General features: G+C 34.9%; 3 protein-coding genes across 4 annotated transcripts; 2 read left to right on the top strand and 1 right to left on the bottom strand.

Annotated features, from left to right (window-relative positions):
- The first annotated feature begins 8,313 nt into the window (after positions 1 to 8,313).
- Positions 8,314 to 9,989, top strand: LOC110796574 (uncharacterized). Its single transcript, XM_022001635.1, has 3 exons — positions 8,314 to 8,438; positions 9,586 to 9,748; positions 9,855 to 9,989. The coding sequence occupies exons 1-3, from the start codon at positions 8,314 to 8,316 to the stop codon at positions 9,987 to 9,989; spliced, it is 423 nt and encodes a 140-aa protein (XP_021857327.1).
- A 1,359-nt stretch (positions 9,990 to 11,348) lies between these two features.
- LOC110796569 (jasmonate-induced protein homolog) lies at positions 11,349 to 12,473 on the top strand. Of its 2 annotated transcripts, none has more exons than XM_022001631.2 (3): positions 11,349 to 11,525; positions 11,663 to 12,054; positions 12,147 to 12,473. In XM_022001631.2, exons 2-3 carry the CDS (start codon positions 11,674 to 11,676, stop codon positions 12,315 to 12,317), a joined length of 552 nt encoding a protein of 183 aa, XP_021857323.1. In that variant the 5' UTR covers positions 11,349 to 11,525; positions 11,663 to 11,673; the 3' UTR covers positions 12,318 to 12,473. The 2 variants fall into 2 exon arrangements, with proteins under 2 accessions (XP_021857323.1, XP_021857322.1); XM_022001630.2 differs by having other exon boundaries at positions 11,350 to 11,530.
- A 186-nt stretch (positions 12,474 to 12,659) lies between these two features.
- On the bottom strand, positions 12,660 to 14,911 carry LOC110796570 (ubiquitin-conjugating enzyme E2 7). The gene is made up of 6 exons (XM_022001632.2): positions 14,752 to 14,911; positions 14,566 to 14,668; positions 14,097 to 14,194; positions 13,745 to 13,845; positions 13,236 to 13,313; positions 12,660 to 12,974 (listed from the first exon to the last, which is right to left on the bottom strand). Exons 1-6 carry the CDS (start codon positions 14,792 to 14,794, stop codon positions 12,897 to 12,899), a joined length of 501 nt encoding a protein of 166 aa, XP_021857324.1. The 5' UTR covers positions 14,795 to 14,911; the 3' UTR covers positions 12,660 to 12,896.
- Positions 14,912 to 18,812: the final 3,901 nt, after the last annotated feature.

The following is an 18,812-nucleotide window of genomic DNA, read 5'->3' as shown; positions in this document are numbered from 1 at the left end:
TTGTAGTTACGGGATTGGCTTGGTGCTATAATATTTGGCATACGTTTTTATGCATTCATGGTGACACGGATCATGAATAGTTTGAACCAGACTCATTTAGTGCGAGGTATGTTCGAGTAGTGATCTGCTACTTTTCTTGTAAATGTCGTATTATGCGACATTGCCATGGTCAAGGTAGTCACATGTTGAAGTATGCCTTGACCAAAAGCTAGGTGCCTTTCTTTACCCATAATCATATTTAGAAATCTTTTTTACTCACTTGCAATATCGAGATAAACACATACTTAGCTTTAAACCAACGACACTTTATTATGTTCGAAGAAGTCTTTTAAAAATCATTTGAAAATTATTTAAAATCCGAGTCCTACTGTGTACAATCCGAGGTGTCCTAAGTAGGTTGACTTATAGAAGGGTTCGTACAGGATTACATGAGTGAATCAAAAATACTGTTACGATTTTTTGGAATGCTGTCTAAGGATTTGCTGGAAGCCAGGGTGCAGGCGTCAAGATATACTTGTGTCCGTTTGGCATATGCTTTAGGCTTTTAGGGCTATCTTTTCCAGAATTGCGGGAATATAAACCGTTTTCAAATCTACTTAGATTTACTTGGTGTATGTCTGCACAAAAGGTCAAGGTATACTTAGTTCTTTCTCGAGCTCTTTCATTTCAATTTTTTAGCCCCCAGTTGTTATTATGTCTTCCCATTAATGATGCTTTTAGATCTCGATTTTAGATGCCCGTGTCATATGTCTGAGTAGGGTGAGTTCTTTTTTTTTTCAAAGGGGATTTGCAAACATTTGAATTACCACAAACGGGTGCCCTGAGCTCGAATGAACGATGGGGCGATGCCGTAGAACAATCCTCTTTATTGCAAGCTTACTGCCTTTATTACTTGTTGGCGATTATGACTGTGTCTAGTGGTGAAAGAAGGTCTTTAAGCGAACGACTATGTCTATTGGTGAAAGAAAGTCTTTAAGTGAGTTAGTTCGCTTTAGGGAGGGTCAAGTCGAGTACTTTAGAGGTCATGGACGCTTGTGCTAGCCCCCACTTAATTGAGGCAAAGCGATCTTTTGAGTCTTGGCTAGGTGCCTAGGAGTGTGAGTGCTCTTTCTGGCAAGGGTACGTCCCCTTATTATTTTTCGATGTGTGCTCATTAATTTTGGCATCTTGATTACTTGGATTCTCCCTTTGATTTAAATTTTTCTTTCGACTTGGATTGCAAGTAATTAAATTTCAATAAGGGACTCTATTTCTTATTCTTGTTTTTCTATAGGCTTTAATATTTTTGCAAATTGGTTGGACCGAATCATGGATTGCCTACGTATCCGCCTTAAATAGATTTAATTTGGAATCAGGTCTTGCGTAGTTCTTAGCCTAGAAAATGGTTTCTTAGAATGCCGAATTCGATAAGTATGTTCTGAGATGGAAACATATTATTTGAAACGGTAGAATAAGTGAAGTTTATTATTATTTTAATCTGCTGCCTTGCCGTAAGCAAAAAATTTGTTTTATATTTTTTGATTGAGTACATGTATTTTTTGGTGGTACGTATATCTGAATACGTGTTGTACCCCTCCAAGTGCTCGTTATTTTTCCGTGCATGTGTGGATAAAATGACGAGCACTTCTGGACAAAATTTGGCAAGCAGAGAGATTCAGCGCCCAGGCTGGGGCGCTAAAGATTTCGGCGCCCAGCTGTGGGCGCTGAAAATTATTTCTGGGCGGATCTTTTTTGGTGCGCTAAATGCTTCTTTTTCTTTTTAGACTAATTTTTAAAGGCGCTTTGCAAGGTTTGCTTTTTTTATTATTTATTATTTTTTGCACTTTTCATTTGTTTTCTTTTTTATTCGTGACTCAAGACGGCTTGAAAGATGGGTTGAATGAGATAGGATAAGTTGAGTTGTATAGCATAAGGATTACATCTTCTAGGACTCACAATTTGCAGCCTCAAGCTAGTGTCATGAGTTTAAATCAACCAAGGTCAATGAGTAGCATGGGGACAGCTCAAGGGTATATCAACAGGATGTATCCATACAAGTTATATAGTCATTATATAGTAATGGTTTCTTGGGTTATGGCAATGAGAACATGGATGGGTTAAATGAGCTGAACAGGGACCCCAGAGCGAAGGCGTCTAAGAGCATAAGGATTGGAAAGGGTAGACATCGTAGAATTTTATGATTTGGATTGGTTGACTCAATTCTTTTCCTTCGTTTACTTGGGTAGATTTCGTACTTTGGGAGGTACGGGCTAAGTATTTCATGGCTCTTTTCGCTCTCCCTTTCCTCTTTCTCTTTTTTCTTTTTGCTTGGGATTTCCCCCCCGACATAAATCCTTCAATCAAATTTTTTATTTGGGCTAAAAGGTAGATGGTTGTGGTCTTTGAGTCACGAGGCGAGACTGAGTGAGCCTCGTTTGGTAGGCCTATAGTGGACTTTTAATTTTAGTAGGCCTAGGGTGGACCTTTAAATTGCCTTATTTTGCAAGCGTATTTAGTCGTTTCTTAAAATGTGCAAATAGCGTAGATTCGGAATCTTGTTTTTACCTTATTGAAATTTAACGAAAGAATTGCATCGAAAATAACTTTTTTGCTTCTTTTCAGATTCCAGTTTCTGGGATTTAATTGAAAGTTGTGATTTAGACTCGAACTTTCATTAATCTTTCTGATTATAACCCGTGTATGAATACAAGGAGGTGGCCTAGACTCAACATAATGACGTGGCGTAAGCCTATAATACTTGACCCAGTGACTCTAAGACTTAGGCTAATTGGACCATAACTTTCGTTGGTTGACACTTTAGATTTTAACCCTTGGGTGTTCATTCGTCATGCGCCATTTTGCTTAATGTTGGCAAGGTAGTTACTTGGGGAAATCGAATTTTCATTTTTGTAAGACTAGAATCATTAGTGCGGCTTCTCTCTTAGTGTGTATTGCTTTACCCCAATGGGGCCTTATGGTATGCCGATTTGGGTATTTTCATGGTTGGTCATGTTGCATTCATGGAAAATCGTTTAGTCCGTACTTAGGAGTATTTAGAGGAGCGAGTGGCTCGAGAGGACTATGATAGTCGTGACCCAATGTGATCATAAGCCTTGAGGCCATTAATTTTTGCTAATGGTATTGACACCTTAGGTTCACTCTGGGGGTTGTGCGACTATGATTTTCAGAATGTGACCGTTTCCATTTTGTAAATACATAACATATTCTTTTTATGGGTGAGAGAGAGTATTGAGGCCGTGGATTCTTAGCAAGGGATGACAATTACATATGGGTGCTTATTGATTTAAACGTTAGGAAGGGAGACTCAATATGGTTTAACCTTTTAACTTGCAGAGCGACACCAAGCATTAGGACCGATTCTTATGGATAATACAACTAAGACTTAGTATTTAGATTGTACTTTGGCATAGCCTAGTCTGGACTCGGATTTATGTATTTTTTATTTGAACATTTATTTTTTCTTGAAGACTTTATTCGAACATTATTTTTTGAATACTTTGCCCATGTGACATTCATAATTATTAGCATGTTCGGTTTTGATGCCGAGCATTGTCGTCGTAGGAGGCCTAATCAACGACACAAAGAGTTATTTATTTTTTTAATTTTTAGTCGCTTTTAGAGTCGAGTGCCTTTTCATACGCCCCTGCAGCAATTTTTACGAAAAGTTTTTTTTTTTGCTACGTATATTTTTTCATGCGCGGGCACCGAGGCTGCTGTGCCTGACCATAAGGCCAGGCAGCAACTTCAGCGCCCAGCAGTGGGCGTGAGAGATTCTGGCGCCCAGCCAGGGGCGCTGAAAATGCGTCCCTGACTGGTGCTCGATTTCTGTTGGCGTATATTTTTTGTTTATGCGACTTGATTTTGCGCGCTTGCCTTATAACGTCCTTTACGCGTTGTACAGCGTTTGTGGGATTCGTTACGGGCCATCCCGAGCGTCGCTTATTTCTGTGGCGATCGTTCGGGTTTGCGGAACGCGTATTTCGGTATAACTCTTCGGCAAATTGGTTTATGAATGTTTGGGCAATTTTTAAGGTCGTTGGTTTTCTAGCATTATTTGTCTAGCATTATTCGTACGCACAATCATAACATAGTCACATAGTTCGCTACACATAACTACATTACAAACATGGATTTGAAAATTAAATATGTCACGTAGTTTATGATAGGCTTCTATGGGTAGTATTTGCGCCTAGCTTGGTACCGCTTCTATCGTAGATCCAACACATGCCCCGATCAAGGTAGTGTCTTCAACAGACGAATTTCGCTCAAGAGGCCAACCCGTAAGTGCAAGCCAAGGGGGCATGCAGGCGAGAGGGACCTAATGAGCGAGCGATTGGATTCGGGATAGGTGTACTACCTGCACAAGTACCGAGTGGGCAACATGCGCGGCGTATGCACCCCCCTATTGGCGAAAAAAGGTATCCTTAGTCCCAACTCCCGTGGGAGCCGAGATTCGTTATGCGGTTCTGCCCGTTCACATTAATATGCTGATTTTCAGGTCGTCCCAACGTGATGGGGAAATAAACGCGGGGTAGGATCATTTCACCCTTCGGCTATTTTGATTACCTACAAGCACGAGTATTTCCTTCACTATCCCCAGTGGAGTCGCCACTGTGAGGGGGTCGAAAAAGCACGAGGCTAATGCGTGACCTCGTCCCTCGTGGATGTGACGATTCTTTTTATTCAATCAAGTGTAATTGGATTTCCTGTGAGTTTACACCCAATTGACTAGTAATATAGGAGTCGCCATTCAGTTTTTAACAACAATGAGAAAAACTGACGAAACCCGGTTATCGTGACATAAAGGGAGTGCAATTATGTTTGACCACGACGGCCGTAGGTTCCCTTGTGATCCCTGGTGTGGGGATCTCTCAACATACACCCGCAAGGTACAGATTGAGGGTTCGGGGGACTGTAACTACCGAGAGGAGTACTTCGCTCGTCGATAACTCCAGAGGCAGGATATCCTTACTAGCTCAGCATAAATAATTGAAGGGACATGCGTTAACTATTAAACTAATCTGAGTTGATTTTAGCAATATGCAACGTATAATACTAGATCGATCGCGATTATCTTATTTAGATAGCATTAAGGGACCTAGCATGATAATCCAATTTCCCAAAAATATTATATTTGTTAGGCGTGATAGAACAATCAGATTTAGTTAGTTTAACAGTTCATAAAAAGGGCGAGGAAAGCAATTAAATCATCGGAAAGGGACACATTACGACGCACCCTTGAGAGGTGCGTCACGGTTCTCAGAAAACTAACCACTTTGACTTTGCTATTTCTCCTTTTTATTTAACGAATCTCAATTATGGGACAGGATACGTTCTATTCGATTTATGGATCGATTGCGACAGAACGCGTGAACAATTTCGCAGCGTGAGGCTTAGGCTAAGGGTTTGAGTCAATACTGAGAATATGAATTGTGTGTGTTGTGTGTGTTCCTTTCACGTCGAATTTGGGGCTGTATTTATAGGGAAGAGTTCTGGAAAGATAGAATTGCAGAGTTCTGATCCACAAAGAATTAGGAAAAAACACGTACCCAGGTATTTTCAGCGCCCAGGCCCGGGCGCCGAAGATTTCGGCGCCCAGAGCCAGGCGTTGAAAATAGGGTCTGGGCTGTTTTCTTAGTCAGATTCGGATTCCTGAAATCCGTAGTGTTTGAGACTTAATCGAGTCTTTTAGTGCGTATCAATTTCATGACGGAATGCGTCTGGGCCCGTTACGAACTCTAGGCTCGTTAGGATTTTAATTAATACGTAACTCTTATTTCCGAATCATATTAGGAATTGGATTCTCGCAGTTTTCTATCTCATTTAGGATTTATGTTGGAGTGCAACACCTAATTCTGACAGGTTTTTATCTTTTATGACTTGCCACTTTTAGAAGCTACCTTTTACGGCAGTTACTATTTTTAGCAGGTTTCCATAAATAGCAGGTTTCGGGTGAAATGAAAAGGGGAATTGAGATTCATTTATTTTATAGGAGATGCGTTGTCAAGTGGAGATTTATGTTTTCATCATCGAACCTTTCCCTTTCGGGAATGGGGACAAAAGTAGGTGTCTACAGTTAATTAATACTGAACCGTATTTATTAGACTTAATATTATATGCATACTTGGACCAAGGGCACTATTTCCTTCATCAATATCTTTTAATAAATCTTCAAAAACTTATCTCAATCATATCCTCAAAAAATATCATGCTCTCATGTGATTCTCTGACTTCGAAGACTTGCCAAATTGAACTAGCATTTTTCTTAATTCACTCATTTTCAACTAAGGAAAAACATTCATAAAGAATTTTAAAGAGAAAATAAGGAGAAAATGTATTTTTCACTCTTTCACTCTTTCACTCACTATCTCACTTTTTCTCTCTCAAAAAATCTCTCTTATGTTAAGAGAATATAAATCTTCTCTTCTTTCTCTCTCTAAAATGTATTTCTAAAATTCTAAATTAACTAATGGTTATGATTCATAAGTACAATTATTATATATATAGTTGCTGAAAAATAGAAAATAAAAAAATAGGAATCAAAGAAGAACAAAAATGCTACAATATTAAAGACACCTATGATATAAACGTATTTATGATTTTTCGTATTATTAATTACATACAAATTGAATTTTAGCATTGATTTTCAAATATTTTCCATAAATTTGTAAATGCCCGTTTTTTATGTATATTTATACAAAATAAATGTAAATTTTTATGTAATATTTTTACATGTGCGTGCTAGCGCACGGTCCAACAACTAGTATTTTCAAAAGTGGGATACCATATACTCCCTACGTTCCATAATGTTCCTCACTTTCCCTTATGCGCGGTCTCCTATGCACTACTTTGACCGTTAATATTTTTAATTTCGTATTAGTAAAAATTATAAAAAATTTATATTTAGAAAATTTATATTTAGAAAATTTATATTAAAACGAATCAAATGATATCCCACAAGTTAACATTTATACTCTTAATCATACTATTAATTACGGTCAAAGTTTTCATACTATTAATTACGGTCAAAGTTTTTAAACTTTGACCACGTGAATAGTAAACATGAGGAACATCATGGAACAGAGGGAGTACTTAGATATTTATATTTAAATTTTAAATATTTTAGGTGTTATGAACCTTTCTACTGGTAAGGTACATATGCAGTGACCACTCGGACGAATAAAAAAAATGGGTAAGGATAACACAATAAATGATGAGATCATACTTCTAATTGATTCTTATAAGTTAGATTTGTATATTTAAAAGGTATAATGGGGATAAAGGTTAAACAAATAAAGAAATATTGTAAAGAGACTAATAAAAAGCAACTCAATAAGAAAGACCGGGGACTAACCCTCAATAATGGAGAAAGGGAGTATATTTTTTTGTTTTTTTCATAAATTAATTTAACTTTTCGTTTAAACGGTTGGAAAAATAAAGAAATATTGTATAAGAGACTAATGAAAAATATAAGTCAATAAGAAATAGGACTAACCCGTAATAATGGAGGAAGAGAGTATATTTCTTTGTTTTTCTATAAATTATTATATTTCGTTTAAAGTTAAAATTTGTAAATCATGTACCGCGCATCGAGTAAATACTGGTTATGGGACACTCTGTTCACCTTTAAAAAAATAAGTTTTTGGTCCAATAAGTTCAGTAAGTTCAAATAAGTTTCAATAAGTTCGTAAGTTTTAATAAGTTCTAGTAAATTTTAATAAGTTCCAATAAATTCCAAAATAAGAATATTTTAGTATTATTATTTATTTATTTTTATTTATTATTATTACTTCGTATTTGAACTTATCTAAACTTATAGGACCTTATTGAAAATTATACGACCTTAGGCTCCGTTTGGTAGGGCGTAAAACGTTTTTCATGGAATACGATTTTCCATAATTCAATCATTTTACGTTGTTTGGTTGGGTAAGGCATGCAAAACAATTTTACATGACTCTCTCAAATGTGGAAAACCCTTTTTCCATTTGAAAGGGAGGGAAACCACTTTTCCTTCTTTCCTCCCTCCTCTCCTTTCTTCCCCTCAATCTTCACCATCTTCTACCATTATCCTTTAAGTTACCAAACAAAGAAAAACTAGTTTGTAATTATCATCGTATTCAGGTGCATGTATGAACGTGGCATCTTCGTAGCCTTCACGAGCTCACACCTTGCAGAGGCGCGCACAACGTGTTGAAATGGAAGATGTAAATAAATGACGATAACAAACTGCAATTCCATGAAATTACAATAATCAGAAATATTGAATTTTGAATCTAATTTCAAATCTCTCACAAAGTCGATCAAAACATAAAAATGACTTCAAATCTGAAGCCAGCCTATGCTTACACAGTTTTGTATGTGAAAGACGTTGCCAAATCAGTAGCTTTTTATGCCAAAGCATTTGGTGTTAACGTTCGCCGTTTAGATAATTCCCACAGGTATGTGTATTATGTAACATCATCCCATCCTTAACAAATTATAAATATTAATCGACATGGACTTCATATATGTGGAAGGTCATGTTACATCGAATTAATTTGTGATGTCGAAGAACAATATATTTGTGTTTGGCTGTTTGCATATTATGTTAATTTCTTAGATTTTGATATATTTTTTTTGAATATCTCCAAGCTATATGTGATGCATGATCATGCCTCTCGTACATAGTTTATTGTATATCAATATCCAGTTTGTTTTTTTATTAACTTCAACATGGTTTTTATTTACTTTAAAGTTAATACTGTTATTTTTAACGGATAAACTTTCTACGAAAATGATAAAGGTCGCAACACGCGACCTTTAAGCCGTGTCACAATGATGACATGGCATGCTTATGTGTCATGATTTAAATTGGAAACTAAAATATTTAACTTATATAAACTATTATACATTTTTCAAAAAAGGTAAGAAAATTTTAATATTCTAATTTGTTTCCTTTTTTATATCGATTAATCTATTTACATATTTTCATAGTAAAAATATTGAATTGATAGTAAAAATATCCTGATGACACATAGCCTACGTGGCGCCTATATGTACCAATTAAACTTCGACACGTTAGATTGTGACAACTAAATGTTGTCGCAACTTGCGACCTTTATCATCACCCAACTTTCTAAATATTTCAAACTTTCTAAAGTTACTTTGTTATACTTATATGCAGTGCTATCATGTAAATGATTTTGAAGGGGGTGATTTTTAAAAAAAAATATACTTCATATAAATATAATTTAGAAAGTTTTCCTTATCCGCCTTAAAATATTTATGGTATGCCAGCCGTTATTAAGAATTTGTGCATGTGGCGAGGGTTTGTCAATGTTTGCGCTAACCGATGCAATATACTCCGTACTGCAGAGGGATGAGAAAAACAATCGATTGCGTGTGTTTATGTTAATAATATTGTGCATGAATGTGTTATGAAATATTGTAACGTCGTACAATATTTCATAACAAGAATGATGAATCATGAATGATTTATGGAGTGTTACTGTATCGCTTTGTATACCATAAAAGTTAGAATGAGGATGGATTTGTGGATTGTGATATACTTGGTATTTATTAAAAAATTAAATAAATTTGTACTAGATGGGGAGAACTGGAGAGTGGACAGACCACAATAGCATTCACCCAAATCCATCAACATGAGACCGATGAGGTCACAGGTGAGGTTCAAACATTTCAATCCAAACATGAACGTGGCCCAATCGAGGTGTGCTTCGACTATGCTGATGTGGATGCCGCTTACAAGGTACGGAGTACTAAATTAAGCAATACCAAATTAATAATGTTGTCTTAATTTGTCTATTTTGGAGATTTATTTGGTTTAAATTAAATTAATGCATTGTTTTAAGCAGAGGGCAGTGGAGAACGGGGCAGAAGCAGTGAGTGAACCAGAACAAAAGGAATGGAACCAGAAGGTTGGATACGTTCGGGATATAGATGGCATGGTAGTTAGGCTTGGGAGCAATGTCACTCCCCCTCAACATTAAATGTTTTTTCACTTTCACATTGTTTTAAGTCTTATGTATCCATTTACATTTTACAACCGCCCATTTTATGGTCAATCACAATTTTACCATCAGAATAAATGTATTATGTACGTACTAAAATAATTATGTATATACTTCCTTTGTTCGGATATAATGGTAGAGTAATGGTTTTTTTTTGGTTTGATGATAAACGTAGCAAGTTGCACCACCATTTAGTTGTTCTCATTTTTCATGCCAGATTTTAAATGCTATATATGGGCGTCATATAGGCATGCGTCATCAATAAAATTTACTATCAATGTAACTTTTACTATAAAATATGTAAATAAGGCCGTTGTAACAAAGAAGAAAATACGTATTTTTTATACAAATCATAAATAATTTTTTTAAATAAAAAATTACAGTATTCAATTTGTAAATTCGAATATATTGATTTTCCTTTTTTTTTTGTTACATGTATAATAGATTATATAAGTTAAATATTTTAGTTTTCAATTTAAATCATAACGTATAAGCATGCTATGTCATCATTGCGACATGGCTTATCATTTTCGTATTTCAAGCCAGATGGCCTTCTATAGTTCCATTGCGACAATTAATGGTTATATTTTTACCTTTTTAAGCCTGCCAGTATAAATTTTGGACATTAATATCTCTAATTTTGTATTCGTAAAAATTATAAAAATTTGTTATTCCGAAAATACTTATTGAGACGAATTAAACAAGATTTCACACAACTATATTTTTCTTTACCCATAAATAGCAAATAATAGTCAAAACAATTGAATTTGTGTATAGTGTCCAAAAAATCAAAGTGCCGTCATTAATATGAAACGGAGGAAGGAGAACATATGAATATGATCACTTAGTTTGGACATTTCAAACTAGTACGGTGACGATCACTTAGTTCTGAGTCTTCTGACATTTCAAATACACTCCGTACAGACAACATACTTAGGAGTGGATCGAGTGGGCTTGTATAGTTGTATATGTCCCGTAATTTTCGAGGATATTTTTTTGGTTTTGGTTCTCGATCAGTTCTCTTGAATTTGGAGTATGCAATGAATGGCTAACAAGATTATTATAGATTCCATTTTCCAAATTTAACATGGGAAGAAAAAGAAAATTAGAGATTTATTCATATATTCTATATGCTGGTGAGAAAAGAGGACCTACAAATAGACAAGAGAATCAGTAGCACATTATAGCAGTCGAGAATGGTAGGTCTCTTGTGTATCTTTGAGTCATGGAATTTTTTTTAAAAAAAATGCATTTCACCACTTTATACCCAATTTTTGGTAGGTAGTGTCACTTTTAACTATAAATAAGAATATAATTATGCAATGAAAAGAACCTAATACTTGCCATTTCATTCGCTATTTTATCGTGCCATATGGCTTGTGTATATTCATACACTGCGTTTATAAGACGCGATGTTTTCCTGTATCGTTCCAATTTTATCTAGTGTTTACGAAGAAGTAAGAAAAACTACACAATTGTTAGGGAAGTCTACAGCAGCCAAGCACAACATCTAAAGTCAAGTATTATCTTCCTCGATCGATCTCTTTTACTAGTAGTTTTGCTTTATGAATTAACATGGAATTCAGTTTAAGTTTTGATTTCAATATATTATTCTTTCTTGGCGGTGATTGATTGTTTGATTGATTTTACAGACGAGAGTAACATGGCTTCCGCTCAACAGCTAGCAAGTTCAGCATCAATACTGCAAAACGAGGACAAGGCAGTTGTAGAGCAAATGATGAAAGAGGCAGAGAAAATTCTACTGACAGAAAGTCCAAACATTGAGAAAATGCAACTACAAATTGCTGGGTGCATACTAAACGTAACCAAAGGAAGCAGGTTACATATTCATAATAAACATGATTGGTGTGGGGAAGTGAGTTTCCGAGCTGAATTTCCAACGGAAATTCCAATAGGTGGGACCGCCAAGTTCGTACACTATGGAGCTCCTTCAAAGGGCTCCAAGGCTGCCGTGGTGTATGCTAGTGTCAATTGTGCGTGGCTCTTGGCTTGGTCTGTACCTTCCAACGATCAGCCTAACAAGGTATGTTTCCAAATTCCAACCATCTACAAAGCCTTTTGAGCGTCTTCTCTACTTATTAGTTTGATGCTTTTTTTTTTGTGTATTGTTTCTAGGTATACGTTGAAGACGGGCCAAAAGAGAACTATAGAGTAATAGATTGGAATGAAATAGAAAGAAAACTGGAAGCATCCAGCTTCACGAGTGTGTCCACAAGATGCAAGTCAATCGCAGAGCTTAGTCATGGCAAGAAAGTTAAACTCGGTGCCATGTTCCTCAGCGGATGACTGGTTAGCTAGTCTTAGATCATGTTACTATCAAGTTCGGAACTATGTTTGAGAGTTTAACTTAAACTATATAAATAAAGGCTCTGTTTATATACATAATACATGTAGTTGTATATCAACAGATTACTATATAAATAAAAGCTCTGTTTATACCAACTACTTAGTATCTAGTTTTATATCAACAATGTATGGACGGTGGACCACACACTTCAAACATAGTGCCCATGCTCTCCCTTATGTGGGTTTGCTCATCGTGCAAAAACACCAGAGAAGGTATAAACAGGAAAGATGTTCTTGTTTGAAAAGTAATAATAGCAAAATTATACGGAGTACTTATGAAAGTAAAAATTAAAATGACAATCTGTGATTCATTATATTAAATCAATTTGCGCTGTGCACAAGAACAAGTAAAGGCGCTATGAAAGTCTGAATGAAGTATAACGAGAAAGAATTACCCCTTGATTCTACTGAACCACGTTCAAGCAAATTAAACTCCTAAGGCTTCAGGTCAAAGAAGAGTAACAGAAGAAATAAGAACATAAATGCGATTTCTCTAAGGATCTCTGCAAGTGTGGAGGATCATAACATCTCTTGCGATAGCCTTATACAACGGCTGACCCTTTTCCTGAATTCGTTTTTTTGCTCCCTCCATTGCTTCTGCACGTGCGAAATAACAAGATTACTTTTAGTTTCTTGTATTGACTTGTGTTCTCATCAACATCAGAATACCCACAAAATCAATCAAAGGAATATCAACTTTTGAACTAAAATAAAAACTTGATGAATGGTGCAGAGAAATAGTCAATCATAGAAGATATAGGCAAAACTCAATCAGCAAACCTATATATTTGTAGTAATGGAATTTAAGTTAACAAAACAAGGCACACTACTACAACTACCAGAAAAGGAGGGACTTACAGCAGCTTCAACATTTGCTGGAGATTCGTCATTAGGACTAGAAAGCATTGATATGATACTTAGAAGTATACTTTCAACCTGTCAAAGCAACCATATATAGTGTCAGCCAATAAACAATCCAACAAAAGTATGATATCAAAGAATCTTTTTTTTCCTTTTGTTATCAGGAAATGCAAAACCTAGACAAGCTTCCTAACATAAACCCGGCTTTACTCATCCTTGCAGATGATTGAAGAAATTTCTTTCTACAGACTGATTCATACACAAAAATACAGGGACAAATCTTGCATAACCAATCTACACGTGCATTCAGAAGCTCGGATTTCTAACCAGTTCAGTGGTGCTAAATTTGCTTAATACAGTACAAATACAGGACTTATGAGGCTAAATAACTTGCAGATTGAATCATTATAAAGTTGAATACTTCTAGACTACATGACACTATGATTTAAATGAGCTCGAGGGGATTGAACTACACAACAGCAAAGATAAAAAGGTTAGAGAAATACCGTATGGACAGGATTCCATCGCTCACTGGCAAGCTCGTATCCATTAGGGTCATCACCTGGAGGATGAAGTATCGATATGCATACTGTTCCATCTTTATAAACTGTCATGTGCAAGCAAAAACCACAATTAGCAACACACTTTTCTATAAGGCAATGAATCAAGTAGAACTCAAACTAATTGCAAAAATTGTACGGAGTATGATGTTATCTTTCTTAAGTCTTAACATCATACTATCATACAATTTACAATTGGATTTTACATGCCATGCCCTCGATTATAAAACAAGAAATTATTTTCAAACAAAGAAAATGCAGACATAAATTCCAACCATGAAATTTTCTCAAAAATTACCATTGGGATGCCAAATCTCGGATGTAAACACTACTGTTGGCGGGCTGTTTGGATAATTCTTAGGAAACTTCATTATGGCATTGAAAAATCCTCCTTCACTGCATACAATTAAGATATGATGTTATATAAACAACCTTAACTTACAATTTTGGAGCAAGTCTTTTGTCAGTCGACCAAATAAAAATCTGTCACCGTGAATTTACCCACGATTTTAATTTTCTTTACAAACCCCATGTAATTTTTACACTAAGAACTACTCCGTATATAAACTAACAACCCATCATAATTAACGATTGATTGAAGGGTAAGGCAAGATTATATTCTAAAACAACAGAATACTTTTACAAAACTTATCAAAGAAAATCTATTAATCGACAAAAATCGTCCAAGAAACAGAAAATTAAATAAAACATACAAAATCAATTGAGAAAATAATTTAAAATCTTGAAATAAGAGACAAGAAACTTACTACATGGTATCAGGAGGACCAATAATTGTAACACTCCATTCAAACAGATTGTTCTCCTCTAATAAGCCTGCTGAAAACCCATCTACGGGATATTTGGTAAGATCTGTAAATCACCAACCAAAATTCAGGAAAAAGAATTATGAGTTTCAACGAAATAATTGAAGAAAATAAATCCTTTTTTAATACCTTTAAGCTGCTTTTGGAGAAGAAGAGTAGCTTGAGAAGCCATGAGAGCAGAGAATAAATTTTTTGATTTCTATTTTTTCTTCAATTGGGATGATGGCAAGTCGGCAATTCAATGGGATTTAGGATTTATGAGTCCGCTTTCCTATATTTATACTTTTTTAAGCATTTGATTCTATATTTCTACAGAGTATTTGCCAAAATATTTACTTATTATATTCATACTTTATTGTTATTTTCCTTTTCTTAAGTAAAATTAATTAATTAATTAATAAAATAGGCATACAAATTTTACAATAGAAACTAGTGCGAGTAAATAAAAAACACTTCGTAACAAATAATCACGATCGTCGTGGATGATGAAATCTCACACAGATGAATGTTGAGTAACGTCTATCTTTCTAACTTAAGTATGAGTGTATTTGGGTTGAATACCTATTCTATTATGTTGTTGTTATTTAATGGAATTCAATCTCTATCATCGACTGACTTGGGGAGTAACTTCGTCAGGGGAATTCTCTGTCAAATTTGCTGCCTGGCTAGTTCATAATTTGGAAAAGACTTCTCAAAAGTGGCATCATAATTGGATCTTAGAATTAGACATTCCACCCAAAATTGCTATTTTTCTTTGGCAAATTTGCCAGAATAGCATACCAGTCAGAGACACTCTTCATAAAAGGAACATACTTTCCTTTGATGAATGTCCCTTTTGTGATACTTACATTGAGACTACAAATCATTTGTTCATGCAATGTCCCTCTTCTAAAACTATGTGGGATCTCTCCCTCACCAAACATTGATTGGATTATTCAATAACCACCCATGATCTCCTTGAAACTCTAAAACTTCTAAGGAATTACCCACATCCTTATATAAATTCGTCTTTCTTTTATGGTCACTATGGAAGGAGAAGAATGACTGCATTGGAGTACTATGTGCAACCTGATTTTACTTGGCACAACCCTTTTTACTTTCATTTTTTTCATTCTAAAAAAAAAACTCTACCCTCACTTTATTATTTTCTCTTAACCTTTTTTGATAGAAAAAATTGATTCTAAAAATACAACCTTTAAGCGATCTACTTCAAGGGGTGACTTTATGTTTATCTGGCCTTCTTTTAAAAGACTCCCCTCTATAATAACTTGCTAAAGTAAGTAATAGGTTACAAATCATCTTGTTAATTATATAAAGAAAAATTGTATAATTTGTGAGGTTGGTTTTCATATTACCTATTATAGCAAGTCATTTATGAGGGGAGCCCTTTAAAAGAAGACCTGTCTAAAATGTTGTGTTATTCTTAGTTAAACGGAAAGTCAACCCTTTTTAAGCAGATCTCTTAAAGGTTGTATTTTTAGAATCAATTTTTCCTTTTTGATATTATTTTGGTTCAAATAAATTTGATTTTTTTATTTAGTTTCACGTCTAATCAAATTAGAATAAATATTCAGATTGCAATGGACGACATTTTTGACTTGAAATTGAGGTAATTTTCGTTTTTTCGAGTCTTTTCATACAAGTTATATGAAATGAACACTTATATTTTGTAGATTAAACAAAATATAGTTAACTATTTCGTACAAATTGAACAAAATATAATAAATTATTTCGTACAGATTGAACATAAAAGAACTAAGTATTCCGTATAAATTGAACAAAACATAATTCCGTTCAAAATTGAACATAACATAAATAAGTTCTATCATCACTACGACACTACTAATGTATAACAAACAACCACTACATGACCAGCAGACAACTCTTTCATTATAGACAATTGAAAGAACTAGTATCATCATTTTGTTCAATTTGTACGTCATACTTAGTTCTATTTTGTTCAATCTGTATGGAATAGTTAATTATATTTTATTCAATCTGTAAGAAATAATTAATTATATTATTTTCAATCTGTATAAAATATAAGTATTTATTTCATACCAATTGCATGAAAATACTCAAAAAAATAGGAAAAATACAAAAATTACCTCAATTCCATGGTCTTCCAGTAAAAAATATCGTCCATTGCAATCAAAATATAAATTCTAATTTGATTAGCTACACGTGACACTAAAAAATCAAATGTATTTGAACCAAAATAATATCAATAAAGGTTGAGAGAAAATATAGAGTTTTTTTAGAATGAAAAAAATGAAAGTAAAAAGGGTTGCGTCAAGTAAAATTAGGCTGCGTTTAGCAACCGTGTTTTAATAACGCTTCTTTCAATCCTTTCAGAATTGTTCATAAAGTATACTCCGCTTACCATGAATGGGAGTCTCGAGTTATTATCGACCATCACCAACTTAAAGGCACCCCTCTCACCTCACACAATTCCACTACTCCTCCCCCACCATCTTCCCCTATCATGGTTCGTTGGTACCCCCCTCCGACGGGTGCTTTCAAAGTCAAATTCGACGGCTTAAGTAAATCTACGTCAGCAGCATCAGGAATTATTATCCGCGATAGTACTGGAAAGTCTACATTTGCTTGTACCTTCAACCTTGGTCATACACAGGCTTTCATGGCTGAGGCAATAGCTCTACATAAAGTACTTCAGGAAGCGCGAAGACTCAACATAGATCATTTACAGATTGAGGGCGACAACCTTCTCATTATCAACGCATTTAAAGGATTATGGGCGGCACCTTGGAAAATCAACAACATCATAACGGACATCACTCACCTTCTTAGCCTCTTTCACACTTGGAAAATCAAGCACGTTTCCAGAGAAGCAAACTCGGCAGCTAATTGGATTGCTAATGTTGGCCATCTAATTAGTGAAAATATGTATATAGATCCTACTACTAGTCAAAGTTTGTCCTCTATTATTTGTAATGACTACTTAGCAGTGTCTCTCGTGCGGAGGGGCTCTTAAGTATATTCTCCTTACCTTTCAAAAAATAAATTATATAAGTAGAGAGGATATCAACTTGGTGATGAAAATATCTCATTGATTTGTCTCTTTTTTAATATAAACAATTAGTTTGTACTTATTATAAATAATCTTCATCCTAAATATGTAGAGTTATGGTTGATAATAAAACCAATTTTTATAATAGATTGGTGTCAATATATTCAAAAGTTAGCTGAAAGTGAAAGTGGATTTGACCAAATAGAGAGATATCAAATTGTTAATGCGGCGAGTTTTTTGGGAGACAACTCCCCCTCCCTCCACCTCAAGTGGTGGTGATGAGGGTAAATTATTCGATGTATCAACCGCAGGTGATAGGGTGATTATGACAGATTTTAGATTGGACCTGTCCACCATCGTTTATCCTTCATCTAATTGATTATGAATATATCAACATTTTTTAGCTAATAGCCTACATTTTATATTTTTGTTCTGTTTATTTACTAACAAAAAGAGGGGAAATTAATATTATGGTTAATCACAAAAACATTTTAATAATAAATTGATGTCAATATATTCAAAAATTAGTTGAAAGGTAAGGTGAATTTGACCAAATATAGGGATATCGAATTGTTAAAGGGGCTTTTTTGGGAGACAACTCCCCCTCCCTCCACCTCAAGTGGGCTTAGATGGAGAAAAGTGGTGGTGATGAGGATAAATTATTTGATGTATCAGCCGTAGGTGACAGGGTGATTATGGACAGACTTTAGATTGGACCTGCCCACCATCGTTTATCCTTCATCTAATTGATTATGAATATATCAACATTTTTTTACTACTAGCATACATATTATACTATTTTGTTTATTTACTCAATTACTCTAACCAGACAACCGAATTGTCGAATACTCTAAAATAGAGTTTTAAACTTTAAAACTCTCTTTTAAAAAAAATTATCGTGTCTATGACTAGGTTTAAGGCTGGTGGGTGATAGCGGAGATAAATTTTATTAGGCGAGGGAGGGGGAGAGAGATGGAGATTAGTATCGTACCTATCGTGGTGGCTTAAAATGGAGATGGAAATTTTAGGCGGGTACAAGTACAAAGGGACAATCCTCCACATCAATCCCATCCTGACTCCAAGTCATATTTAGCCACATAAAGTACATTGCGGGGGTAGATGTTAAGTGATAGGGTAATTAATGTAGATGATGGGCGCG

This window comes from Spinacia oleracea, chromosome 6, assembly GCF_020520425.1.
Source record: "Spinacia oleracea cultivar Varoflay chromosome 6, BTI_SOV_V1, whole genome shotgun sequence".
NCBI lineage: Eukaryota > Viridiplantae > Streptophyta > Magnoliopsida > Caryophyllales > Amaranthaceae > Spinacia > Spinacia oleracea.
The sequence above is the reverse complement of the archived record's forward strand: the minus strand, read 5'-3'. Positions and strand labels throughout refer to the sequence as shown.

Excerpts from the sequence above, each read along its gene's own strand:
- LOC110796569 (XM_022001631.2), top strand. The coding sequence starts at position 11,674 with ATGGCTTCCGCTCAACAGCTAGCAAGTTCAGCATCAATACTGCAAAAC. Across the intron at positions 12,055-12,146 it reads CCAACGATCAGCCTAACAAG|GTATACGTTGAAGACGGGCC; the intron begins GTATGTTTCCAA and ends TATTGTTTCTAG.
- LOC110796574 (XM_022001635.1), top strand. The coding sequence starts at position 8,314 with ATGACTTCAAATCTGAAGCCAGCCTATGCTTACACAGTTTTGTATGTG. Across the intron at positions 8,439-9,585 it reads CGTTTAGATAATTCCCACAG|ATGGGGAGAACTGGAGAGTG; the intron begins GTATGTGTATTA and ends AATTTGTACTAG. Across the intron at positions 9,749-9,854 it reads ATGTGGATGCCGCTTACAAG|AGGGCAGTGGAGAACGGGGC; the intron begins GTACGGAGTACT and ends TGTTTTAAGCAG.
- LOC110796570 (XM_022001632.2), bottom strand. The coding sequence starts at position 14,794 with ATGGCTTCTCAAGCTACTCTTCTTCTCCAAAAGCAGCTTAAAG. Across the intron at positions 13,846-14,096 it reads CGAGATTTGGCATCCCAATG|TTTATAAAGATGGAACAGTA; the intron begins GTAATTTTTGAG and ends TGCACATGACAG. Across the intron at positions 12,975-13,235 it reads CAGCAAATGTTGAAGCTGCT|AAGCAATGGAGGGAGCAAAA; the intron begins GTAAGTCCCTCC and ends TCGCACGTGCAG.